General features: G+C 43.6%; 1 protein-coding gene across 1 annotated transcript in view; it reads right to left on the bottom strand.

The window, feature by feature from the left end:
- Positions 1 to 3039: 3039 nt before the first annotated feature.
- Positions 3040 to 18139, bottom strand: part of LOC145355480 (carboxypeptidase A1-like) — a 47171-nt gene continuing 32071 nt past the window's right edge. Inside the window, exons 11-12 of the mRNA XM_080207639.1 lie at positions 12377 to 12461; positions 3040 to 5074 (exon numbers count right to left, since the gene is read on the bottom strand). Of these exons, the coding sequence (XP_080063765.1) occupies positions 4887 to 5074; positions 12377 to 12461 (273 nt within the window). The 3' untranslated portion in view covers positions 3040 to 4886. The remainder of the gene's footprint in view (positions 5075 to 12376; positions 12462 to 18139) is intronic.

Genomic DNA, 18139 nt, shown 5'->3' on the forward strand with positions numbered 1-18139 from the left:
TAACGAGTACAAGCCTAATTTATTCAGCCTCTCCTCATAGCTCAACCCCCTCAACTCCGGCATCAGTCTAGTAAACCTCCTCTGCACTCCCTCCAATGCCAAAATATCCTTGCGTACGTACGGCGCCCAAAACTGCACACAGTACTCCAGCTGCGGCCTCACCAATGCCCTATACAGCCGCAGCAAGACCTCCCTACTTTTATATTCAATCCCCCTCGCAATGAAGGCCAGCATCCCATTCGCCTTCCTGACCACCTGCTGCACCTGCAAGCTGGGTTTTTGCAACTCATGCACAAGGACCCCGAGGTCCCTCTGCACCGTCGCCTGCTGCAGTTTTTCTCCACGTAAGTAATAATCCTTGCTACCATTATTCCTACCAAAGTGGACCACCTCGCACTTGCCAACATTAAATTCCATTTGCCATTTCCTGGCCCATTCACCCAGCCTATCTAGATCCTTCTGCAGACTCTCCCCACCCTCCGCACAATTTGCCTTTCCACCAATTTTGGTGTCATCAGCAAATTTCGACACCCTACACTCGGTTCCCTCCTCCAGATCATCTTTATAAATGGTAAATAGCTGAGGCCCCAGCACCGACCCCTGGGGCACTCCACTAGTCACCATCCGCCAATCCGAATAGCACCCATTGACCCCCACTCTCTGCCTCCTATTTGACAACCAGTCCTCTATCCACGCTAACACCCTACCCCCAACTCCATGCTCCCTGACCTTCTGCAATAACCTCTTGTGAGGTACCTTGTCAAATGCCTTCTGAAAATCAAGAAAGACCACATCCACCGGCTCTCCTCTATCCACCGCCCTAGACACAACCTCATAGAACTCCAGTAAATTTGTCAGACACGACTTCCCTTTAACGAAACTGTGCTGCATCTGCTCTATCAAGCAGTTCCCCTCAAGATGCCTCACTATTTCCTCCTTGATGACGGATTCTAACATTTTACCTACAACAGACGTTAAACTAACAGGCCTATAATTCCCCGCCTTTTGCCTGGCACCCTTCTTAAACAACGACGTAACATTAGCCATTTTCCAATCTTCCGGCACTTCCCCAGAATCTAGCGACGTCTGGAAAATAACCACCAAGGCATCCACTATCACCTCCGCCATTTCTTTCAGGACCCTCAGATGCATTCCATCCGGTCCTGGGGACTTGTCCACAATCAGCCCCTCCAGTCTGTCGAGCACCACCTCTCTAGTAACAGTAATGTCATTAAGACCCTCCAGTCCTACCACCTTTCCATCGCTAACACCCGGCAAATTATTCACGTCCTCCTCCGTGAAGACCGAAACAAAAAAGTTATTCAAGACCTCAGCCATTTCCCCATCCCCTACCACTAAGTCCCCCTTCTCATCCTCTAAGGGACCAACGTTCACCCTCGCCAGCCTCTTCCTTTTTATATATTTATAAAAACTCTTGCTATCCTTTTTTATATTAAGCGCTAGCCCAGTTTCATAGTTTCTCCTACCCTTCTTTATCAACTTCTTTGTCAATTTTTGTTGACATTTAAACCTCTCCCAATCCTCTTCTCGCCCACTACTCTTAGCTACTCTAAACGCCTCCGCTTTTAATTTAACACTTTCCTTCACCTCCTTCGTTATCCACGGCTTATTACCTCTCCTCCTACGGTCCTTTTTAACCATCGGAATAAATTTCTGCTGAGCACCAAGAAAGATCTCCTTAAAGATCCTCCACTGCTCCTCAGCAGACCTACCTTCCAACGCGCTCCCCCAGTCCACATTCGCCAATTCTTCTCTCATCCTACCGTACTCCCCTCTGTTCAAACAAAGGACGCGTGTCCGGGAACCTACTTTCTCCTCCTCCATCTGCACCAGAAACTCCATCATACAATGATCACTCTCCCCAAGAGGATCCCTCACCGCAAGTTCCCTAATTCTACCCGCCTCATTACATAGCACCAGATCCAAGATAGCTCGCTCCCTCGTCGGCTCCAACACACACTGTTTCAGGAAACTATCCCGGCAGCATTCCAAGAACTCCTCCTCGAGCCCACCGTGTCCAACATGGGTCGACCAATCAATATGCAGATTGAAATCCCCCATAACTACGGCCGTCCCATTCCTGCACGCCGCACTTATTTGTGCATTAACAGCCCGCCCCACCTCCAGATCATTATTCGGGGGCCTATAGACAACACCCACCAGCGTCTTCCTCCCTTTGCTGTTCCTAATCTCTACCCACAACGATTCCACGTTCTGCTCCTTGGCTCCAATATCATCCCTCGCTACCACCCTGATGCTATCCTTAATCAGCAGAGCTACGCCCCCCACTTTTCCCTCCCGCCTGTCCTTCCTAAACACTTGATACCCCTGGACATTCAGCTCCCAGTCCCTGTCACCTTGCAGCCAAGTCTCTGTAATGGCCACCAGATCATATCCATTTGTATGGAGGGATTTTTTTATGAGTAGAGCTTGCATAGGTTGGGCCTGTACTCATTGGAGTTTAGAAGAATGAAAATGACCTTATTGAGGCATATAGGATTCTCAGGGGGCTTCACAGGGTGGATGCTGAGAAGTTGTTTCCCCTTGTGGGAGTGTCTAGAACCAGAGGGCAAAATCTCAGAATAAGGGGGTCACCCATGTAGGATAGAGATAGGGGATTTCTTCTGTTGGAGGGTAGTGAACCTGTAGAGTTCTTAACCACAGAGGGCTGCAGATTTTGGGTCTTTAAATATGTTCAAGATTGAGATAAGACAGAATTTTAATCAGTAAAGGAATCAAGGGTTGTAGGGATAAGGTGGGAAAATGGATTTGAGAAATATCATCTCAGACCAATCGTGATCTCATTGAGTGGCAGAACAGACCCGATGGGCTGAATGGCCTACTTCTGGTGCTATGTCTTATGGTCTTATGTAGAACTAAGCATAACCACTCTTTCAAAGAGTTAGTATAAGTACAATGGGCCAAATGGCCATTTTCTATTTTATAAACTGGCAAAGCTCACAATAGCCTGCCAAAAAGATGGACTGTTCCATAATAAATGACACAGATATTCATGTGTAAGTTGCAATAGTTTTTAATAAACCCAACATGAATACATATTTGACAAGCATAGTATACTAAATATTAAGCACAGTAAATCAGATTGTAGCACATTCCTAAATTGAAACTGAGGTGAACCCTTGAATCTCTGAGATTGGAATTAAATCGTTAAATTGAGATGGGATAATTTAGAAAGTGATGGGTGAAATTCTCCGGCTGCGCTGGTCTAAAAGCCGGAAATTCCTGCCTGACTTTTAATGGGGTTTCACATTGTCCTCAAACCACCCACTAAAATTCCAGAGGCAGAGTGATGAGACAATTCCATCGGATAAGTCTGTGGTCAAGAATTAAAGAGTGAAACTGTGTAAAGACTGGGACAAACAGTTAAATGCCAAGTTTGTGATATAACTTCAAACTGATATAGACTAAATTGCATGAGATTAGAGACTGTGTCTATTTCTTCAACTGAAGTTGTTAACATTAGGATAACCCCTTAAATAAATTCCTAGAAGTAAACTCCTAAACAACACTTTTGGAGGGCAAAATAATTAATTGAGATGGAGGTAGTTCCTTACGTCTTGAGTTTGGAATGAAGTCTTCTGATGGACTTATGCAGATGCAAAAGAGATGAGATCATGGCTGGAATTTTACTGCCCTGCCCATCACAATAATTAGAGTGGGCGAGGGGCAGATAATGTGAAGGCCCGTTCACCTTGGGCAGGATCTTACGATTGTGGGATGAACCCATGTATTTCCATGCTACTGTAAACTCTTAAAACTTGTGAATGAATTAAATCTTTTCATCTTGCATTGAAGGTACACCTTTAAAATGGTATTGTTACCAATTTAGGTTGTGATGTTGAAATACAATTTCGAAGTGAAGTATGGATGAGCCATGTACTTGAAGATTAGAGTAGCCCTATTGTCATGTTCTATGCCTTGGAGATATGGAGAGATGATATACTCCAGGTTATATGTCCGAATGATTGTTGATTCAGCGCTTTAAAATGTCACCTGTCAAGACTCCACCTGCTTGCCTACAGTTTAATTTCTATTACCCAGGCTTAACTAATCGCATACGGAGAACAGACATCAGACAAATATAATTGCATAATGAAAAACTGATTACTATACCCACACTGAGATTGAAGCGGTCCCACAGCCTGGCATGGGAAAGTCACTCAGAGCACTGAGCAAACTATTATACAATGAGACTAGGTCAATCCTGTGTCACAGGCATCCCATTAAACCATTCATCCTTACTCAGGCGAATCCTAAATTCTTTCTCCTTAAAACCAGTTATAGTTTTAATTCAATCATGGAGCATGGCTGGTTAGCATTTATTGCCCATCCCTAGTTGCCCGAGGACAGTTGAGAGTCAACCATGTTGCTGTGGCCCTGGAGTCGCATGTAGGCCAGACCAGGTAAGGATAGCAGATTTACATCTTTAAAGAACATTAGTAAACCAGATGGGTTTTTCTGTCAATTGACAATGGTTTCATGGTCATCAGTGGATTCTCAATTCCAAATTTTTTTATTGAATTCAAGTTCCACCATCTGCCGTGGTGAGATTCAAATCTGGGTCCCAGAACATTAGCTAAGTTTCTGGATTTTTAGTCTAGCAATAATACCATGAGGCTATCGCCTCCCTAAGTTAAAGTTATTAAAGTAAATCCTCAGAGGCAGAAGTGCAAGTAATTAACATTAAGTTGCATTTTTACGACATGTTGTGTTAAGCATTATAATAGTATAAAGAAACTGTGTAATACCAATATAGTTATACAGCCACTGGGTACCCTCCAGTGCTGGTGTACCCCCAGCACTGAGTACCCTCCTTGTAAATCAGCAATATAGCAGCTACCATATCAAGGTAAGCGATCGGAAACGTGCTCCATTATTTTCTTTATGGCCAACCAGGTTTCTTCAGCCGTGGGAATGATCTGACTTGGTGGAAGCATGAAGCCATATTGACCTTCATCACGCATCTCAAAGGCAAATGCGTATTTGATCCCTTGGTTATAACTCCAGTCGATGCTGTTCCCACTGCTCTCACCTACAGATATGAAGAACAGTTGCTCATGTGCCCAAACAAAGTATAAATATTCAGTTAATGGCAACAAACAAACAAACCACTAAAATCTGTGTATTTTTGTGGAATTTTGGAAGTTTTTGTTTGTTCATGGAATGCGGGCATCACTGACTGGGCTAATTGCCTTTCAACTGAGTGGCCACTTCAGAGGGCATTTAAGAGTCAACCATAATGTTGTGGATCTGGAGTCAAACGTAAGCCAGACCAGGTGAGGTTGGCAGGTTTCCTTCCCTGTGAACCAGATGGGTTTTTACAAAAGTTGACAATGGTTTCCTGGTCATCATTAGACTTTTAATTCTAGATTTTTAATTGAATTCAAATGTCATCATCGGTTGTGGTGGGATTTTAAACCCAATGTTCTCCTGTGTTAACTTTATCTTCTTCTTTAGGACTTGCACTCCCCAGGATATATTTCAGTTTTCTGCATATCGGGTGTCTGGTTTTAATAGTCCAGCGTCAATACTACTACAGCACCACCATCCTATAGCATTGCTTGCATGGATCATATGCTATTTCATAATCATAGAATCATGGGAAAATGACAGCATGTAGGAGGTCAAATGACTGCCAGATCTTTGAAAGAGCTAAATCATGAGTTCTCTCCCCAGAGCTGTGCAGAACTTTCCACTTTAACTATTTATCCACTTCTCTTTTGGAAGTTACTATTGAATCTACTTCCGCCATGCTTTTAAGCAGAGTACTCCAGATCAAAACAACAGGCTTCGTGAATGTGCTTTTCTCAGATTTCTCCCTTTTTTTGACATGTTTGCATATCTGTCTCCTTTGGTTACTGATGCTTCTGCCACTGGAACCATTTCCGCTTATTTACTCTTATCAAAAAGCTTCAGGATTTTGAACATCTCTATCAATTGTCCACTTAACCATCTCTGGTTTAAGACAAACAGCCCCAGTTCCTCTCGTCTCTCTGGCTTGAACTTATACTCATTAAGGGAGAGGTCAGTAGGATTTCCTTTGGGTTAACATTACGGTGACGTGTCTGCCTTGGGAGCTTGCAGTCAAGCTGGATCTCTCTGACAATTCTCAATTAGCTGATACCTCAGTCAAGTGGGTTGGGAATATTCCAAGATGATGTTGATTTTTAACGAGCCAGCGTCAGTCATTACTAGGACTCGGAGGAATTATCACTGGATCAGAAGCAGTATCCTGGCTGAAGTCTGACCTTCACGATTCAGGTCACCTAAGGTCAGTTGCAGTAACAACATGCTGTGGTTGCAAAAATCAGCTGATCTAGCCCAATTAGGAATTGACCCTGATCTCTCTGGATCAGTCATACTCTGGCCAGTGTCTTTACCCATCCGATAATCCAGGGAATAGCAGGATGTTGTATGTTGTACACAGGTACACACATGGAGCTGGACTTGTGATGAAACAACATATGAATATTGTCCACTGACTCAACAGTGATCACATCTGCTCTGATTCATGCGCAGTTGTCAGCTGCATCACTGCTCTGTGTAATAAGCACTAGATGGCGATGCTGGAAGATGCGCAGCATTCTACATTAATGTAATGTTGACAGATCAAAGTGGCATTCAAGATGGCCACCCGAACCCTTTCGGCTAGATTGCTGTATGTAAGCATGGCCTGAGGTCATTCAGAGGCTAATTGCTGTTTGGAAAGCTTACAGATTGAAAGATGTCTAAATTTTCTTCTAGAGAAAAACTAAACACACCCTTGAAATGAATTCCTTTTGTTCCTTAATTTATGTTTCATAGGGGAAGAAGCTCTCAAAAGTGGGGAACATTTTTCAATCATGTGACCCTATCTCCGGACAGAACAGTGGACTGAACAGGCCTGTATTTCCAATATTTTAGTGAAGAACTAGACATAATGATGGACACAATATTGTACGGACTATTTCTCCCTTTTTGGTGCTGTTTTGAGATTGGTCCTTTCTGCAAGTGGATTCAAAAAATTCACCAGAACAACTCATGAAGAGTTACTAGCAAAGGAAGAACCCAAAAAGAGAGTATATTCTTGAGATCTGATCTGTGGATTGAGTTTAGAGAGGAAGTTTTAATGAATCAACGAAGCGGTGAAGTGAGGGGTTAACTCTCTAAATTAAATGTATTTAGTGTGGGAAAATAGGTAGAGAGAGCCCTTGGAGAATGGGAAGGAGAGGTTTTTGTTTATCTGTATATAGTGCAGAAAATTGTGATGTAGGTTGATGCGGTATCTCACCAGCAGAGGGCATGCATACACAAGATCCCATTTTGTCCTGACCTAATCAGTATTTGTGGCAATCGTCATTATATCATAGAATCCCTACAGTGCAGAAGGAGGCACTGGCAAGAATTCCACCCAAGCCCTATCCCCGTAACCCCAAGTATTTACCCTGCTAGTCTTCCTGACACTGAGGGTCAATTGAACATGTCCAATCCTAATCCACACAGCTTTGGCATGTGGGAGGAATGATGTGGAGATGCCGGCATTGGACTGGGATAAACACAGTAAGAAGTCTCACAACCCCAGGTTAAAGTCCAACCAGTTTATTTGATAGTAAACCCACAAGCTTTCGGAAACGCTGTTCCTTTGTCACTTCATTAGGTGTACTATCAAATAAACTGGTTGGACTTTAACCTGGTGTTGTGAGATTTCTTAATGTGGGAGGAAACCAGAGCACCTGGAGAAACCACACAGACATGGGAAAAATGTGCAAACTCCACACAGACAGTCACCCGAGGCCGGAATTGAACTCAGATTCCTGGCACTGTGTGCTAGCCATTATGCCACCGTGCCACCAGAGGCGACGTTATGTCTCTACAGCCTGCATGAGGGCACAAGCTGGTCACTGACAGATCTCCTGGGTAGTGGCAACAGTCAATCACTGATTACCTCGTCAGCTTTTTTTAATATGTTACCTGACACTGAGGGTCAACTGAACATGGCCAATCCTAATCCACACACCTTTGGCATGTGGGAGGAATGATGTGGCGATGCTGGCGTTGGACTGGGGTAAACACAGTTAGAAGTCTCACAACACCAGGTTAAAGTCCAACCAGTTTATTTGATAGTAAACTCACAAGCTGTCATATCTCTTCACGACTGTGCCTGAATGCATTTGACACTACTTTGACTTGGTAATATCACTGCAGAAGAAAAAACTAGTCCAAAATTTTCAAATCCCAATAAAAGTCGCTAATACCAGCAATACTGGAATTCCATTTTAAGGTATACACCAATGGTTTTTCCCCTCTGGATAGTCAGTGCCTGTCTCCAAACCTCTCCACAATGCAACCCCTGTTGTTCTTTAGGTTGGGGGAGGGGGGAAGATGGAAGTAAATGTTTTTCTTATCCTTATTCATTCATGGGAACTGGGCATTGCTGCCTGAGGGCATTTAAGAGTCAACCACATTACTGTGGGCGTGGAGTTTTATGTAGGCCAGGTCAGGTAAGGATGGCAGATTTCCTTCCCTAGGGGCCTTCACTGGTTTGGATGACGGGATTGAATAGCTATGTTTACTGATGACACCAAAATAGGTGGGAAGGTAAGTTGTCAAGAGGTGTTGAGAGTCTGCAAAGGGATATAGGCAAGTTAAATAAATGGGAAAACAGTCAGATGGAGTGTAATGTGGAAAATGTGGACTTGTCCATTTTGGCAGGAAGAATAGGAATGCGTACTGTTCCTTCACAGTTACTAAGTCCAAATCCTGGAATTCCCTCCCAAATGGCATTGTGGGTCAATGCACAGCACATGGACTGCAACGATTCAAGAAGGCAGCTCACCACCACCTGCTCAAAGGCAACTAGACTTGGGCAATAAATGCTGGCCAGCCAGCGACACCAATGTCCCACCAGTGAATAAAAAAAACATGATGTGGAGATGCTGGCGTTGGACTGGGGTGCCCACAGTAAGAAGTCTCACAACGCCAGGTTACAGTCCAACAGGTTTATTTGAAATCATGAGCTCTTGGAATGCCGCTTCTTCATCAGGCGAAGGAAAATTCTAGAATGAGGAGAGTGAATGGAGCGACTGAAGGATTTAGCCTGTCTCTCCTCACATTCTCCCCATGTCTGTGTGGGTTTCCTCTGGTTTCCTCCTATAGTCCACTCAGCTGATGAAGGAGCAGTGCTCTGAAAGCTTGTGATTCCAAATAAACCTATTGGACTTTAACTTGGTGTTGTGAGACTTCTTACTAAAAAAGAGAGAGTTTGCATAACCTGGTGGTACAGAGGGATCTGGGTGTCCTGATGCACGAAGCCCATAAAGTTAGCATGTAGGTACTGCAAGTGATTAGGAAGGCAAATGAAATGTTGGTGTTTATTGCAAAGAGAATGGAATATAAAATTGAAAAGTTTTACTGTAGCTATACAGGGTCTTGGTGAGACCAGATCTGGGGTACTATGTGAAGGTTTGGTCTCCTTGTTTGAAAAAAATATAATTACTTTGGATGCAGTTCAGGAAATGTTCATTCAATTCATTCCTGGGGTGAAGGGTGTCTTTTGAAGAAAGAATGAACAGCTTAGGCCTTTACCTAATGGAGTATAGAAGAGTGAGAGATGATCTTATTGAAACAGTTAAGTTCTGAGGGAATGGATATGGTGGATACCAGGAAGATGTTTCCTCTTGTGGGGGGAAACCGGAACTCGAGGCATAGTTTAAGAATAAGGGAACTCCCTTTTAAAACAGAGATCTGGAGTTTTTTTCTCTCAGAGGATCTTTAGAGTGTGGAATTACTTTTCCCAGAAGGTAGTCTTTAAATATATTTATGGCTGAGTTAGATTTTTGAAGGTTATGGGGGGGTGCAGACAGGAAAGTGGAATTGATATCATGATCAGATTGAATGGTGGAGCAGGGTCCAAGGGCCGAATGGCCTACTTGTAAGTCCCATGTTCCTATATTAGTGAACCAGTGCACTAGTGTGTTTTTATGACAAAATAATAGTTTCATGATCATCATTTGAAAGGCTGGGATTTTCTAGACCCCTGAGGTGTGTTTGCTGGTGGTGACTTGCCATTGGCTGCCGGTGAGATCTTCTAGTCTCACCGGTGTCTACAGCGTTTGTATGGCTCACCCATCCTCCCGCCGTGGAACCCACTGCGGGGATGACGCCTTCAGCAGGACCAGAAGATCCCACTAGCAGGAAGAGTTGAAAGATCCTGCACCGTGTCTAGCTTTTAATTACAGATTTATTAATTGCTAGAATTATGCATTATTAGATACAGCTGCCGTGATAGAATTTGTACTCATGTCTTCAGGACATTGGAAGTCTGACAACACCAGGTTTAAGTCCAACCAATTTATTTGATAGTAAACTCACAAGCTTTCGAGGTTTACCTCTTCGTCAGGTGAATTAAGAGTTCTGGCCTCAGACAGAGCATATAAAGGCTCGGACAGTTTAGAGATTACTGATTAGAATGCGAATCTTTACACCTAACCTGCTGTTCAAGTCTTAAAGTGGCCAGCAATGTGAGTGGAAGGAGCACTGATCACAGGTTAAAGAGACGTGTATTGTCTCCAGACAGTACAGTAAGTGAGGTTTTGCAAACCCAGGCAAGTCATGGACTATTCTCCAGAATCGGTTGCATTCTTGGACACACGCATCTCCATCAAGGATGGTCATCTTAGCACCTCACTGTACTGCAAGCCCACAGACAACCTCACAATGCTCCACTTTTCCAGCTTCCACCCTAAACATGTTAAAGAAGCCATCCCCTATGGACAAGCCCTCCATATACACAGGATTTGCTCAGATGAGGAGGATCGTGACAGACACCTCCAGACGCTGAAAGATGCCCTCATAAGAACAGGATATGGCACTCGACTCATCGATCGACAGTTCCGATGCGCCACAGTGAAAAACTGCACCGACCTCCTCAGAAGACAAACACAGGATACGCAGAGCACCCTTTGTCATCCAGTACTTCACTGGAGCGGAGAAGCTACAACATCTTCGCCTGAGTCTTCAACATATCATTGATGAAGACGAACATCTCGCCAGGGCCATCCCCACACCTCCACTTCTTGCCTTCAGACAACCATGGAACCTCAAACAGACCATTGTTCGCAGCAAACTACCCAGCCTTCAGGAGACAGTGACCACAATACCACACAACCTCTGCAAGACATGCCGGATCATCGACATGGATGACATCATCACATGTGAGAATACCATCCACCAGGTACATGGTACATACTCTTGCAACTCGGCCAACGTTGTCTACCTGATACGTTGCAAGAAAGGATGTCCCGAAGCATGGTACATTGGGGAGACCACGCAGACGCTATGACAATGGATGAATGGACATCGCTCGACAATCACCAGGCAAGACTGTTCCCTTCCTGTTGGCGAACACTTCAGTGGTCACGGGCATTCAGCCTCTGACTTTCGGGTAAGCATTTTCCAAGGCAGCCTTTGCGACACACGACAGCACAGAGTCGCTGAGCAGAGACTGATAGCCAAGTTCCGCACACATGAGGACGGTCTCAACAGGGATCTTGGGTTCATGTCGCACTACCTGTAACCCCCATGACTTGCCTGGGTTTGCAAAACCTCACTTACTCTACTGTCTGGAGACAATACACATCTCTTTAACTTGTGATCAGTGCTCCTTCCACTCACATTGTTGGCCACTTTAAGACTTGAATAGCAGGTTAGGTGTAAAGATTTGCATTCTAATCAGTAATCTGTAAACTGTCTGTGCATTATATGCTCTGTCTGAGGCCAGAACTCTCCATTCACCTGACAAAGAGGTAAACCTCGAAAGCTTGTGAGTTTACTATCAAATAAATTGGTTGGACTTAAACCTGGTGTTGTCAGACTTCTTACTGTGTTTACCCCAGTCCAACGCTGGCATCTCCACTTCAGGAAATTGGTCCAGGCCTCTGGATTACTAACTTTCCTACAGCCACCACCCTCCTACCCCCATGACCATTCCCATCCTCTGTTAGTGGGTCACAAACAATAACAAAAAAGGTAAAGAAAACAGAAGGTTCCAATATTCTTATCCCCTCCCCATTAAAAAACTTGGTTAAGCACTCCTCTTTTGTAGACCTGGACTCTTTGGCCGAAACTCTCCCATCCCGCCCACCACTGGAATTTTAGTGGGTGGGTTGTGGACATTGTGAAACCCCATTAACAGTCAGGTGGGAATTTCTGGCTTTTAGACCAGCGCGGCCAGAGAATTCTGTCCGTTGTCTTGTACCTTTCCTCTGTATTGTCCATACACAAAATTGCACATATCAGAATTGCAGCAAAATCTTCCAGATGTTGATTAGAATGCAATTTGCAGCACATTACTTACTGACAGTTTGTATGATGCTCCCATATGTATATCGAGTGCCATAGAGAGAGGCCAGAGCTTCAGTGGCCCCTTTAGCCAGAGCAGCCTGTAACAAGGAGAGGTCACAAAAATCATCAGGACTTCATAAAATGACATTTATTTTCAGAATAAACTCAGGACAATATCTAACCAAGTTGGCCAACTGTCATCTACTTCTCGCAAGTGCCACTCTGGCATTGGGTGCTGTGGGTTCAAATCCCACACAAGAGACTTGAACTTTCAGTCTAGTCTGATGGCCTGGTGCAGTAGCAAGAAAGTGCTTCTATGTCAGAGATGCTGTCTTTGTGGGGTGGTATTAAACCAAAGGCCCATTTATTCTCCTAAGTAGCAGTAAATGTTTCTGCAGCAACAGCAATGTCCTAACTTGTATTTACACAGTACGTCTCCACTTAAGTAAACAGAAAAATGCTGGAAAATCTCAGCAGGTCTAGCAGCTTCTATGGAGAGAGAAACGGACTTAACTTTTCGATTCTCCAGGAATGAGTTGAGTGAACATTTTCTGAATCCAAAGTAATTACATATATTTTTAATCAACATATGATACTATTAGATAGTATTTCAAATGAAAGGGTTTAATATTTTAATTTTTTTCTGATGAGTAACATTCCATGGTATCTAACTACAGATTTTACATTGGTTTGAATGGGAAAATGTGATTTGTTTAAAGTCATTTCACTTTAATTGACGATTTTCAGGAATGAAACCACGACTTTAAGTGAGGATTTGGTGTACCCCAACCAATATTGCTAAAATGGGTCATCCAATCACAATCATGGCTTGTTCCATAATTCATTCCCCCAGATCTTCCTTTCCCCTGAATTTTCCTTTTCTTCCAAATCTTCATTTGTTTGTTTGGGTTTAATCTCAGTGTGTTTGTGTTTAATCTGTTTGTTTGGGTTTAATCTCAGTGCATTTGGTTTAATCTCAGTTTGGGTTTAATCTCAGTTTGGGAAAAAAATCACTGATAGTCTCTAGGCCATCAGATAATAATATCACGGTGGAACAGACAATAAGCAAAAAACACCTGACGCGTGTTAAAATGGTACGGCAATTATCTTAGGGGATTTTAAGCCACATGTCGATTGGTCAAACCAGGTCAGTTAAGGCAGTCTTGAAAAGGAGTTCATAGAATGTATCTGTGATAGTTTCCTCGAACAGTATGTAGTGGAACCTACAAGAGATCAAGCTATCCCAGATCTGGTCCTATGTAATGAGACAGGAATAATTAATAATCTTAACAGTTAGGGATCCTCTCGCAAGGAGCAATCAGAGTATAGTTGAATTTAAAATACAGATGGAGGGTGAGAAGGTAAAATCCAATATCAGTATTTTGTGCTTAATCAAAAGAAACTATAATGGGATGAGGAAGGAGTTGGCTAAAGTAGACTGAGAGCAAAGGCTTTATGGTGGGACAATTGAGGATCGGTGGAGGACTTTCAAAGGAATTTTTCACAGTGCTCAGCAAAAATATATACCAGTGAAAAAGAAGGACAGTAGAAAAAGGGATAATCAGCCATGGATATCTAAGGAAATAAAGGAAGGTATTGAATTGAAAGAAAATGCATACAAAGTGGAAAAGATTAGTGGGAAACTAGAGGATTAGGAAATCTTTAAAGCTCAACAGAAAGCCATGGAAAAAACTATAAAGAAAAGTAAGATAGATTATGAGAGTAAACTAACTCAGAATATAAAAACAGATAGCAAAAGCTTCTATAAATATATAAATGAAAAAGATGACTAAGGTAAATGTTGGCCCTTTAGAAGATGAGAAGGGGATTTAATAATGGGAAATGAGGAAATGGCTGAGGCATCAAACATGTATTTTGTGGTAGTCTTCATAGTGGAAGACAAATAATATGCCAAAAATTGATGACAAGAGGACTATGGCAGGTGAGGACCTAGAAATGGTCATTATCACTAAAGAGGTAGTGTTGGGGAAGCTAATGGGGCTAAAGGTAGATAAGTCTCCTGGCCCTGATGGAATGCATCCCAGGGTTCTGAAAGAGATGGCAGGGGAAAAAGCAAATGTGCTTGTAGTAATTTACCAAAATTTGCTGGACTCTGGGGTGGTTCCTGCGGATTGGAAAATAGCAAATGTGACGCCACTGTTTAAAAAAGGAGGTAGACAAAAGGTGGGTAACTATAGGCTGGTTAGCTTATCTTCTGTAATGGGGAAACTGCTTGAATCTATCATCAACAAGAAATAGGGAGATATCTGGATAGAAATTGTCCCATTGGACTGATGCAGCATGGGTTCATGAAAGGCAGGTCATGTTTAACTAATTTACTGGGACTCTTTTGAGGGCATCACGAGAATAGTGGATAATTGGGAACTCATGGATTTGGTGTATCTGGATTTCCAGAAGGCTTTCAACAAGGTGCTGCACAAAGACTACTGCATAAGATAAAGGTGCATAGTGTTATGGGTAATGTATTAGCATGGATAGAAAATTGGTCAACTAACAGAAAACAAAGAGTGGGGATAAATGAGTATTTTTCTGGTTGGCAATCAGTGACTAGTGGTATGCCTCAGGGATCAGTGTTGGGACCGCAGTTGTTTACAATTTACATAGATGATTTGGAGTTGGGGACCAAGGCTACTGTGTCAGAGTTCTCAGATGACACTAAGACACTAATGACACTCAGATGTCAGGGGACATGGAGTTGGGGGTAGGGTGTTAGCGTGGATAGAGGATTGGTTGTCAAATAGGAGGCAGAGAGTGGGGGTCAATGGGTGCTATTCGGATTGGCGGATGGTGACTAGTGGAGTGCCCCAGGGGTCGGTGCTGGGGCCTCAGCTTTTTACCATTCATATAGATGATCTGGAGGAGGGAACCGAGTGTAGGGTGTTGAAATTTGCTGATGACACCAAGATTGGTGGAACAGCAAATTGTGCGGAGGGTGTGGAGAGTCTGCAGAAGGATCTAGATAGGCTGGGCGAATGGGCCAGGAAATGGCAAATGGAATTTAATGTTGGCAAGTGCGAGGTGGTCCACTTTGGTAGGAATAATGGTAGGAAGGATTATTACTTACGTGGCGAAAAACTGCAGCAGGCGACGGTGCAGAGGGACCTCGGGGTCCTTGTGCATGAGTCGCAAAAACCCAGCTTGCAGGTGCAGCAGGTGGTCAGGAAGGCGAATGGGATGCTGGCCTTCATAGCGAGGGGGATTGAATATAAAAGTAGGGAGGTCTTGCTGCGGCTGTATAGGGCATTGGTGAGGCCGCAGCTGGAGTACTGTGTGCAGTTTTGGGCGCCATACTTACGCAAGGATATTTTGGCCTTGGAGGGAGTGCAGAGGAGGTTTACTAGGCTGATGCCGGAGTTGAGGGGGTTGAGCTATGAGGAGAGGCTGAATAAACTAGGCTTGTACTCGTTAGAGTTTAGAAGAATGAGGGGAGATCTCATTGAGACGTATAAGATGATGAATGGGATGGATAGGATAGAGGTGGAGAGACTCTTCCCGCTCAGAAAGGATGGTAGGACTAGGGGGCACAGCCTCAAGATAAAGGGGGGGCGGTTTAGAACGGAGTTGAGGAGGAACTTCTTCACTCAAAGGGTGGTGAATCTCTGGAATTCTCTGCCCGTTGAAGTGGTGGAGGCTACCTCGATAAATATTTTTAAGACGCGGGTTGATGGGTTTTTGATAAGAGAGGGGATTATGGGTTATGGGGAGAGGGCGGGAATGTGGAACTGAGCCACGACAGATCAGCCATGATCTTATTGAATGGCAGGGCAGGCTCGAAGGGCTAGATGGCCTACTCTTGCTCCTATTTCTTATGTTCTTATGTTCTAAGATGAGTGGTAGACAAAGTGTGCAGAGGACACTGAATATCTGCAACGGGGTAGAGATAGACTATCTCTAGAGAAAGGGCAAGGGTCTGGCAGATGGAGCTTAATGTTGGTAAATGTGAGGTCATCCATTTTGGCAGGGTAACAGCAAAATGGACCATTATTGAAATGGTAAAAAAATTGCAGCATGTTGCTGTGCAGAAGGACTGAATGTACTTGTGCATGAATCACAAAAAATAGTTACAGTTGGTAATTAAGAAGGCAATTGGAATTTTGACCTTCATTGCTAGAGGAATGGAGTTTAAAAACAATGAGGTTATGTTGCAAATTATAAGATGCTGGTGAGGCTACACCTGGAATACTGTGTACATTTGAGTTTCCTTAATTGAAAAAGGATATACTGACACTGGAGGGGGTGCAGAGAAGATTCACTAGGTTGATTCCGGAGTTGAGAGGGTTGGCTTATGAGGAGAGACTGAGTAGATTGGGACTCTCCCATTGGAACTCAGAAGAATGAGGGAGGATCTTATAGAAACATATAAAATTATGAGGAGAATAGATAAATAGAAGCAGGGAGGTTGTTTCCACTGCAAGGTGAAACTAGAAGTAGGGGACATGGCCTCAAAATTAGGGGGAGCAAATTTAGGACTGAGTTGAGGAGGAATTACTTTGAACTTGTGGAATTCCCTGCCCAGTGAAGCAGTTGAGGCTCCCTTATTAAATATTTTTAAGGCATAGATAGATAGATTTTTGAACAATAAAGGAATTAAGGGTTATGGTGAGCGGGCAGGTAAGTGGAGTTGTGTCCATGAAAAGATCAGCTGTGATCTTATTGAATGGTGGAGCAGGCTCGAGGGGCCTACTCCTGCTCCTAGTTCTTATATTCTTATGTTCATTTCCCTTCAGGTCTTCCCTCCCCATGCTTTACGCACACGATGCTTAACACGAGACAGTAAAGACCAAAATTTGCCCCAATATATATCCAGAGCCAATGTCAGCATGTCAATGTCAACTCAATGTCAGCAAAACAAAGGAGATAGTCATTGACTTCAGGAAGGACATGCTGCCGTCTACAAAGAATGGGAACGAAGCAGAAATGGTCAAAAGCCTCATGTTTTTAGGTGTCCAAATCATCAATAATCTGTCCTGGTCCCTGCATGCCAATGTTATAGTTAAGAAAGCCCACTAACGCTTCTACTTTCTCAGGAGACTAAGGAAATTTAGCATGTCTGCTATGACACTCACCAACTTTTGCAAATGCAGAAAGCATTCTTTCTAGTTGGATCATAACTTGGTATGGATCCTGCTCTGCCCAAAACCGCAAAAAACTACAAAGGGCTGTGAATGAAGCCCAGTCCATCACTCAAACCAGCCTCCCATCCATTGACTCTGTTTGCACTTCCTGCTGCCTTGGAAAAGCAGCCAGCATTATCAAGCACCCCACTCGCCTGGACATACTCTCTTTCACCTTCCTCCTTCAGGAAAAAGGTGCAAAAGTCTGAGATCTCATGCCAACCGACTCAAGAACAGCTTCTTCCCTGCTGCCATCAGACTTTTGAATTGACTTACCTTGCATTAAGTTGAAGCTTCTCTACAAGCTAGCTGTGACTATGCACTCCTTTCCTTCTCTATGTACAATATGCTTTGTATAGCGTACAAGACACAAGACTTTTCACTATATACCAGTGCATGTGACAATAATAAATCAAATCAAATCAGAGGGGAAAAATTGCATTGGGTAGGTTGCTTCATGCAACACTGAGGTTCTCTGCCATTCCCGCTCCATATCCTAGGATATGAGAGCAGTCTGGGATGTGCTTGCACCCCGATTGGTTCTTTGTTGACCCTACTCCCATCTGGAACCACCGCCCCCCCTCCCCCTGCTGGTGATTCATGGACCTGAATGCATATGGACCCAACTGTTTGGTCCAGGC

Source organism: Carcharhinus amblyrhynchos, chromosome 19 (genome assembly GCF_965287045.1).
Source record: "Carcharhinus amblyrhynchos chromosome 19, sCarAmb.v2.hapA, whole genome shotgun sequence".
In the NCBI taxonomy this organism is placed as follows: domain Eukaryota; kingdom Metazoa; phylum Chordata; class Chondrichthyes; order Carcharhiniformes; family Carcharhinidae; genus Carcharhinus; species Carcharhinus amblyrhynchos.